The sequence below is a fragment of the Lupinus angustifolius genome, chromosome LG12 (genome assembly GCF_001865875.1).
Source record: "Lupinus angustifolius cultivar Tanjil chromosome LG12, LupAngTanjil_v1.0, whole genome shotgun sequence".
NCBI lineage: Eukaryota > Viridiplantae > Streptophyta > Magnoliopsida > Fabales > Fabaceae > Lupinus > Lupinus angustifolius.
Genome location: NC_032020.1, coordinates 13,418,904 through 13,428,393, shown reverse-complemented (window position 1 = coordinate 13,428,393; position 9,490 = coordinate 13,418,904). Strand labels below are relative to the sequence as shown.

The window sequence follows — 9,490 nt, the reverse complement described above, 5'->3', positions numbered from 1 at the left end:
TATTGTTATTTGTTCACTATAATTGTCAAAAAAGTCAAATAAATTTAGTCTAGCTTCCATACTCTTTCTTAACTTCAAAGATACACATATCTCTCTCAAGATTTAGTAATCAACATCACATGCGGTAATTGAAATTATATTAAGAGAACGAGTATATATAGAGATAAAAATCCGTTGATAGCTAAAATAGCAACCGAAAAACATTCACCTACTTAACATATAGTTTTTAAAAAAAAATTCTCTCATGCGTGTCTTATGATGTGTTTTAAGAAATTTATAATGGGTGACCATGCATTGGAGATTTATATTATTCATGCATATAAACTTTATAAATATATCAATTTTAAATACAAAGTTACAAACTTATCTATTATGATTTTTAATTTAAAATGCGTCATAAGACACACATTAAAAAAACTTTAAAAAATTGACCAAAAACTACAAATGCAGGCGTTAAATTTATCCATCTTTAAATAAGATATTGCAAAATCTTGTGTGGCCCAAATGATTCCAAACCTAACCATTCTACATTGATAGTGACTGAGACCACCATAGAAGCAGACTTCACAATATATTGTGAATGCAATGCTTCAAAATTAATTTCATTAACAAAGTTGACTTGATGTCATTATCATCTGTCAATAACTTCTTTCTTACCAACTTACCCATCAACTATCAGGAGTTTGAGTTTTTTTTAACAAGATTTTAGTTTAATTTGTGTATGAAAAAAATTATTATTATGACGGATTTAGTTTAATTTAAAGTGATTAATGATTAAATTTAATTTTTTTAGCTGTGATATTGTTTAAGATTAGACGAGATTATCATTTTTTAGAATTTATTAAATATGAAATAATCGAGAGATTATGACAGGTAAGATAACAAACATAGGCTGATTTTAATTGTTTATTTTATATGTCCCAAAATAATTGAATCGTTAGATGTAATATCAATAAAATGTACATGCACTTTCCTTTCTGTCTAAGTTGTTTTATCACCATATGAAAATCATCTATCCTAAATAGTACTAATTAGAATATTATCTTTTATTATTTTTTGTTTTTAAGATTTTTTTTTATTCACTGTCAATATATGATTAGTTTAAGATAGAGAATGAGAATCTATTAACAGTTGATCTCAGTATTTTCCACCAACCTCCCATGCAATGTTATTGGTTGATGAGGACATCACGTGAGATACTATTCAAATTACCAAACCGCGCATCATATTTTATTTCGATTGAAAGTGTATATATTTTTTATTGTATTATTCATTATTTATATTTAATTATTATTAACTTATAAATATAAGTAATACAGTAAAATAATATTTTAAGTAAATATAATTTGTATACTAACAATACATAAATATTATACTTAATTATAATATAAATAATTGTTAGGAAAAAATATATAAAATATTAATTAATAATATGAGTTTTTTATAATATCACTATATTATCTATTATTTATGTTTAATTATTATTAACTCTTCAAATAAAATAATGCAAATAAATTTATTATTTATACAATCAATATATTGTTTATCATTTATCATTTACTCATATTATTTTTCAAAAAGTCAACTATGATAAAATATTATGCGGTATGAGTCTGTTAGTATGTATAACTATTTTGCGTACATTCTTTTTTCTCTTAATTGTCTGAAGAGTATTTGGTAACTTTTCGAGTGTATTTTGTCTAAGGAGTATTTTTATGGGTACATTTTGTCTAACGAGTATGAAATAAAGAAAATATTGTTGGGAAAATTATCAATATTTTTCATGCGAAAAAACAAAGCCATTAAAATTTAGCACGAGCCTCCCGTGCAACGAGAGTGAAACAATTCCACTACAAAAATCATATTTTGCTTAAAGTTTCACTGCTTTTTAAATCCTTTTTCAACTCTGATATTCCATTCAGATTCTCTTTAAACTATTCTATTTTTTCCTTCCAATCCAATTAATAACAACAGGTCAGATTTCGGAATTCTCTTCCTCTCACTCTGGATTCAAATTCAATTTCCATTTCCTCATTTGTGTCGTTTTACATGGATAACTGAGCCATAATTGCGTCGTTTTAATACAGTAATTGAGTTGAAGAAGCCATGAATGCTTACGCTGCTCAAACATCGTTACAAGTTTCAGCTTTCCTCCTCCAACATGACAAGGTTGGAACAAGACCTTGTAGTTCTGTGACTCTGTCTCGTGATCCGAAGAACCTTCCGGTTAATGTTTCGGTGAAGTTGCAGAAGCAGCAGCATTCAAGAGCTTCAAAGATTCGCCGTAGAACAACAACGTTGGAAGTTTCTTGTTCCCATGACAATCTTCCAGGTTTCATATTAATATCCATTCATCTTTTTGTTTCTTCTATTTTATTTTTATGGTGTTGGCTTTCGAATTTTAGAAGTACGGATATGTGTTGTCTTTCTGATTCATAATTTCTCAATTTGGATTTCACTCTTTTACTGTTATTTTTTTAAAAAGAAATATTAATTTTGAGATATAGAGGGTGAGCTTCCGCAATGGTAGGCTTCGTGTTCAAATCGTGGAAGAGACTCTTCCTTACTATGGTAGTGCACTAAACCGTCATTATATTAATTTTGAGCTCATCGTCATTCAAAAAGTACTAATTACAGTCAGAAGGTACAGTGGACCATACTTGCTAGTCGCCAATGAATTGAATTGGGATCAGACCTCTCCTGATTGTTTGCAAATTTGTATATATGTTATGAATCACCAATACTACAATAACCTTCATGTATTCCATACAAATATTCTCCAATACTTCATCAATATGTATTCATAGGGTATCGAAATTATTTTTTGAAAAATAAATAAGATACGTCCGGATACTCGCCTATACTCATAAATTGTTTTTCCGATACCACTCTGACACCCAAACAACCATATGATAGTATTTAAGTAGGCTTGTAGTGAGAGAAAAAAGAGGAAATGCATCTCCATAATGTTGATCAGGAATCAATACTATTCCTATTTTTCGACACTAAGCAATAATTTCTTATAATAATATGATTTTCATATTATTCCTATTCTTTATTTGGAATTTTATAACAATTATATGTTAATTATGTTTTATGGATTTTATGTGCATATTTTACATGCATATCCCACGTAATGTATCCTGCATTTTCAAGAATATGCATATCGACGTATAAGATTTGTATCGTATCAGATACTCGTATTAGTATCGGTGCTTCATAGTATATATGTATGCTTCATTAGGCAGTGGCTTTTGTTTTTGCTGTTTTCTCCATTTCAGCTGTACCTTTTCTGTTTTTATTTTTTTGCAAATTTGCTCTCAAAGGCTCCTTCTCCATTTCTCCTTTAGAATTTTTCACAAAAAAGTTGTGTTGAGGTTTTTTCTTGTTTTTACTAGCAACGGATAGATGCCAAGTTTTGTTTAGTTTTTTTTTCTTTTAACACATCTGATTCCTCCAGTGTTCTTTAAATAAGGATATATTGTAAGTAAGATTTGCTTTATGACAAATTGATTGAAAAACTTAGGCACTGATGACAGTCTCACACTCTCACTAGATGGATCCTCTAGAGTAATTTCTGCCAAGGTGAACCAGAGGTTCTTTATTGCCCAAATTTCAGCTAGTTTAAAATACATTTCCTTGTACTGATTAGTTGGGAAAAAACTACTTCCTTGCCGTTCCTATTTATCTGTTCCATTACGTGAAACACAAATTAAGAAATGCAATAAATATGTTGATATTCATCAAATTTATTGTGTTTTTCTTCTTCTAATATGCCTTTTATGGCATTAACTTCTAAATTAGGCAGATAATTACGAACAAAAATTCTTCAAATGATACAAATAAATAGGAACAGGAGGAGTAACTTTTCACTTATTTTAAAGAAAAGCATGGTGTTTAACAAGATGTTGTATGTACATATGTCTGCATTGGATTCTAGTTTTAACTGACTGAAATAAGCCTGATACCCATCTTGAATCTTTACACTTTATTTCAAATGTTACTCTTGTAGCTTCAACATTGGAATCTGGAAGCTGTCGTGCTCCTCTTGATGAAGAGTTAATTCTGAAGGTGAAAGCATGATACTCTACGTCAGTTTTAATTAACTTAAGCCAATTTAGTTCAGTGATGTTAAATCTTTCTATTGTAGTAAGCAAAGCATCAAGAAATGGTAATCATAACACGGTTTGTTACTTGTCTAAGCTGCTAAATGCCATTATCTTTCTTGATTCAATAAAATTGCAGAAAAAATCACAAGAGATCAAGCCATATTTAAATGGACGCAGTATATATCTTGTTGGTCAGTTTCTTGGTTTAAAGTCTTTGTGATTACACGGTGTATGCTGAAAGCATAAATTATGTTGGCTTTGGCATTCAAAAATACTTTAAATCTGACATGCAGGAATGATGGGCTCTGGGAAGACAACTGTGGGGAAGGTTATGTCGCAAGTGCTTGGTTATTCTTTTTGTGATTGGTTAGTATGGTAACTTCTTCTCTTCTTTTCTGTAAAGAAAACAATTGAGCTGTCAAGCAAGTAAATCATGCATCATTGGAATACCCAGTAGACTAGTAGAATAGAGAGAGATAGAGATCTTTGGCTATAAAGCTACTCCATATGTGATCTAATGTATTTCAACAGATGTTTATATTCAATTGATATTAGAGGAATCCATGGAGATGCAACAAAGGTATATTTGTATGATTGCATCCTATAGTTGAAAACAGGGTAGGTCTCAGTTAAGGTTAGGTGTACAAGATTTATAGTTGAGATCATTTTATAACAAGGTTCATGTATTTGTCTTTTACAATACAAATGCTCATTTCATGGCCACATTAGAGTTTTTGCTGAATATTCTTCTATATGTTCTAAACTTATCTGTGCTTCAGTGACTCATTGATAGAGGAAGAGGTTGGTGGAAACTCTGTAGCTGATATATTCAAGCACCATGGAGAGGCTTTCTTTCGTGATAAGGAGGTTGGTTGGAAAGCACTACGTTTTCATTTTACGCTTTGCTGTTAACTTGTTTTGAACTTTTAGATTTCCCTGTAACTTTAATTACATCCAGTCTCCACATTCATCTATCTTTATATCATAGGCTTTGCAAAGAAGATGCAGGACCAATGTGTTCTGAAATACTGATTAATGATGGTATAGTAGGTCATGGGCAGGAGTGTAAAATTTGCAGAATCAACTTGAAAATGCAAATTAAAATGCTTTCTAGTAGTTTGTGTTGCTGACCAATCACTTCTTCTGAATAAGTCAATGGATGCTTGCCATATATTTTAGGCTCTTTCGTAAAAATATATGAATAAAAATATTACTCGAAGCAGTTTGGACTACTGCAATTAAACTTCTGGGTTTGGTTTGTTGAGAAAACAAATGCAGTCAGTAACTGAGGAAAGAGCATGAATCATATTTATAGTGTAGGCTCTCCCTTAACAGCATGGCTTTTAGGAGTGAGTTTTTATGTAGATTAAGTGGTATTGGACAGCCTGATTTGTCTTCCCTTTGGTGTTGGATTTAAGTCTCATATTGGCTGGGTGTGAGAAACAGGGTTCCATTTATAGTGGAGACTTCAACCTGTTAACACACTGCCTTTTCTTAGGTCTGATTCTCATTTACAATGCCCACTGTGTTTGAATAACTTTTGAATAAAATCGTCAAGGTTCGTTGCTCTACCTTCTTCCACAAACGAATCCTTCTCTCAGAATTTATAGAGGGAAGGTACTGATTGTGAAGTTGTAAGTCACTAAATGTGGTCACAGGAGGCCTTTATGCAGCAAGAAATTAATTGTGAATGTCATTTTGGTGGCCAGCAGTACTGAAATTGTTGCTTGGTACTTATGGTCAGAGGGCACTGGCTATGCTACCGTCTCCCTCATGGAAGTGGAGTTACAGCCTAATCCTAGCCCTGATAGCGGAAACATGCTTATGCTTTTCAGTTCTACTGTGAGATTGGTCTCAAACAACATGCTGGATCATTTGATGCACTGGTTTGTTTGTTACAAAACTAGGCTAGGTTTAATGTTTGGTTCATCTGTAAAATAATTCCTTATAACTTAGGCTCTGGAATGTGATGTCAATAAAAGTAGATGACTTAATATCTAATGATGATGGTAAAAGCTAACAAGCCACTGCAACATTTCCCTAAATCCTAATACTATTCTTCTATTCTAATATAAATTGTTTTCCTTCATAGTTCTGTTAACACATTCACCGTTCCTTTTCCTTGCTTGTTGTACTGTTTTAGACTGAGGCATTGCACAAGCTGTCCCTGATGCATAGACTTGTTATTCCTACTGGTGGAGGTGCTGTTATGAGGCCCATCAATTGGTATTACAACCAACATACTAATTAGAAATGTCTGGCCTTCCCTTTTTATGATTAATATACATGTCCTTGTACCTGGGTTGCTAGGAAATATATGCACAAGGGGGTTAGTGTTTGGTTAGATGTACCGGTGGAAGCTTTGGCACAAAGAATTGCAGCCGTAGGAACAAATTCTCGCCCTCTTCTACATTATGAAGCAGGAGATGCTTACACACAGGTAAATTACTTATTTACCATGGTACAGGTATTTTTGTTTATTAAGCATAATCTGTTAATGACCAAAAATTCATACGTTTCCACTAAATATGCATCAAAATTACTTTTCCACTAAATATGTTGACCCTCTGGAATTCACCTGCAGGCTTTCATGCGTTTGTCTGCTCTTTTTGAAGAGAGGAGTGAAGCATATGCCAATGCCAATACTAGGGTCTCATTAGAAAGTATGTCTAAAACTTCGTTTTTTTGTTTTATCAAGAATTTGTGGGTTTGTATTCATTCATAGTCTCCTTAGTGTGACTTCTTAAGTTTATATTGGTGTGATTTCTGAAGTTATATTTTTGGTCCTAATGTCTGTATCAATAAGTGTTTCAAGGCTTCCAAAGGAAAAGGTTCCGTACTTCCATTGCGTTTCAATCTTTTGTGAAGCTCAGTATATTATTCATCCACATTGTATACCTTCCTATATAACAATAAGAATGCAATATCTAATACTTTTCTGTTTTGTGCAGACATAGCATCAAAACTGGGTCAAGGAGATGTTTCTAATTTGTCTCCAACAGCCATTGCAATTGAGGTCTTCATCAATTTCTGCCCCATGCACTTCTAACTCCATTTCAGTTTTTCTAATCTTGGCCAACTGAAACATTCTTGGGGCGCTATCATTGTATTTAAATTTAATGTTGGTGATGCTTATCTAATTTATATGCCTATGTATCTTACAGGCACTAGAACAAATTGAAGGCTTTGTGAAGGGTGAAGATGGCTGTTAAGCAGGATCCTAGTACATACTTTACTTCAAGCATGTTTTGATTGTTTTTATTTTTCACAAGTTGCAATTTGCAATTAAGGTCTTGATATTGTGCAGTCTCAAAAAAAAAGTAATGAATCTTTAACACATGTTTATAAATAACTTGTGCTATAGCCATTTTGCATAATCTCAAAACTAATAGACCTGTTAGTCAATAGTTAATAGCCACAGCAAAGAATTCTTTAACACTGTTAATATGTATTTTATGCCTAAAAACCTTTCAAAGTGGAAGTAGACAGCGACCCCAATAGTCTTACATATATGTTTGTGGGCATACCCAGTAAGACAAAAATAAATGGTATCCTCTATGAAGGGTACTATATGGCTCCAGCTTGGGACTATGTTTCTTTCACAAATTGCAAAGGCTCTATGAAATCCTAGTAATGATTGAATAGAGTTATGATTTGTGAAGTCTTATTAAAGTTTAGATAGAGTCTAATGGTGGATACAAAATTTGAGCATATGAAAAGTTGGCTCCCCATTTCTCTTTTGTTAGCAAACTTGATGTAAATTCGAACAATTAAATTGCAAGGAGGAATGAAGAAGAAACAAAAACAAATTTAGAATGGAAACCAAATCCACGCACTCCTTGTTTCTGTTATGTTTGTGACATTCAAGGAAAAGCTGCAATATAAAGATGAAGTATCTTGCAATTCAAAATCTTTAGAGCTATAACAAACTGACAGGAATTGAAACCATTTAATATAACAACAAAGATAAATGCCAGCCTAAGGTGATTTGATGGAAGTAAAGCAACGCTGCTTCATTTTTGTATCTCAATATCCAAAGGGAAAGGGGAGAAAATAAGCTTAAAAAGAAAACAGAAAAAAGAAAAAAAGGGAAAGAAGAATAAAAAGTGTGAAAGAGGAGTTTAGTTATGGATTTTCTAGTGCAAGGTTGAGAGCCAGTTATGACAGAATTTGTAACCTCAAGAAGCAGTCCTGCCATTTAGGCACATCAACTACAAAAAAGGATTGGCTTAACTCAGATTTTAAGAAAACCAGCTATCCTATAGAGAGGGAGAGACAACTTGAAGATTATGACCTTTTTAAGATAATGCTCTTCTAGATGACCAAAGACCTTGATGTAGAAGTAACTCTAAATTGTGTCTGTGAGATTTTGAAGGCACAAAAAGAACCACAGTCTCTTTGAACTATTTATTAATTATTAGGGATCTTCTAGAGTTCAATATTTACCTTAAAGGGGTTATAATTTATAAGGTCCTACCAATCAAAGCATGAAGTAATTCACTTCAAAAAGAAATAGTTTTATTTGATTTCATAAAAAAAATTATCACTGGCTGGGAGACACAAAATATAACAAACATACATAAGGAAATAGGCATCAACTCTACCTTGCTAACATTAGTTTGGTTGTTAGAAATTTAAACCAATGTAAACTTTATTTTTCATGTATCAGTAATACTTTGCTCATCACATGCATGCAATATGTCATGTCAGACAATGTATCACATTTTAATTTTTGACTCCAAAAACAGGGAAATACTCTCATTATAAGGTCATGAATGGAGTCAACCAAAATATTTTCTGTTTGGTTGTGTGAAAATCGTACAACATGTTGCTTAATTCAAGAGGAACTTGGCATCAAATGAAAAAAAGCAGACAAAACTAAGGTATACATCATACGCTTTAAGGCAAATAACCTAACCTGAAAAACTTAACAGAGGAAATAATTAACAAAGTACATTCAATAATAAACCAATGTTATCGATGGCGGATGGCAGCACATGACAATTCCCAAAATTCAGCAATCATAATATTGCAAGCAAATAGCAGACATCATCAACGATTGATAAAAAATAATTACAAAATATAATCACAGAAAAATATAAAAAACGCATTTCAAAAACTTCACTTGAAAAATATCAGAGAATACAAATTAAGTATTTTACTAAATATGTCAAGAGTAGTAATAAAAGTTTAATAAAAATTAAAAGCCTTCTAAAAGACAATATTACAGTTCATAAAAAATAGAGTATAGTTTTAAAATAAAATAATATAAGTATATAAGTAATATATCAGTTAAGAAAAAAATAAAGAAAAAGGAAAACGAAGAGACTTAATGAATTAATTTGAAGATATAATTTTCCCATTATAACAGGTCGTTTAAA

General features: G+C 31.8%; 1 protein-coding gene across 1 annotated transcript; it reads left to right on the top strand.

The window, feature by feature from the left end:
* On the top strand, positions 1,864-7,474 carry LOC109362308 (shikimate kinase 1, chloroplastic-like). The gene is made up of 11 exons (XM_019608015.1): positions 1,864-1,974; positions 2,088-2,332; positions 4,013-4,071; positions 4,246-4,300; positions 4,403-4,475; positions 4,889-4,976; positions 6,253-6,335; positions 6,420-6,549; positions 6,694-6,772; positions 7,061-7,125; positions 7,274-7,474. The coding sequence occupies exons 2-11, from the start codon at positions 2,107-2,109 to the stop codon at positions 7,319-7,321; spliced, it is 906 nt and encodes a 301-aa protein (XP_019463560.1). The 5' UTR covers positions 1,864-1,974; positions 2,088-2,106; the 3' UTR covers positions 7,322-7,474.

Bases quoted from the DNA above. Each gene is read 5' to 3' on its own strand.
- LOC109362308 (XM_019608015.1), top strand. From the start codon at position 2,107: ATGAATGCTTACGCTGCTCAAACATCGTTACAAGTTTCAGCTTTCCTC. The intron at 2,333-4,012 runs GTTTCATATTAA...TTACTCTTGTAG, and splicing joins TTCCCATGACAATCTTCCAG to CTTCAACATTGGAATCTGGA. The intron at 4,977-6,252 runs GTTGGTTGGAAA...GTACTGTTTTAG, and splicing joins CTTTCTTTCGTGATAAGGAG to ACTGAGGCATTGCACAAGCT.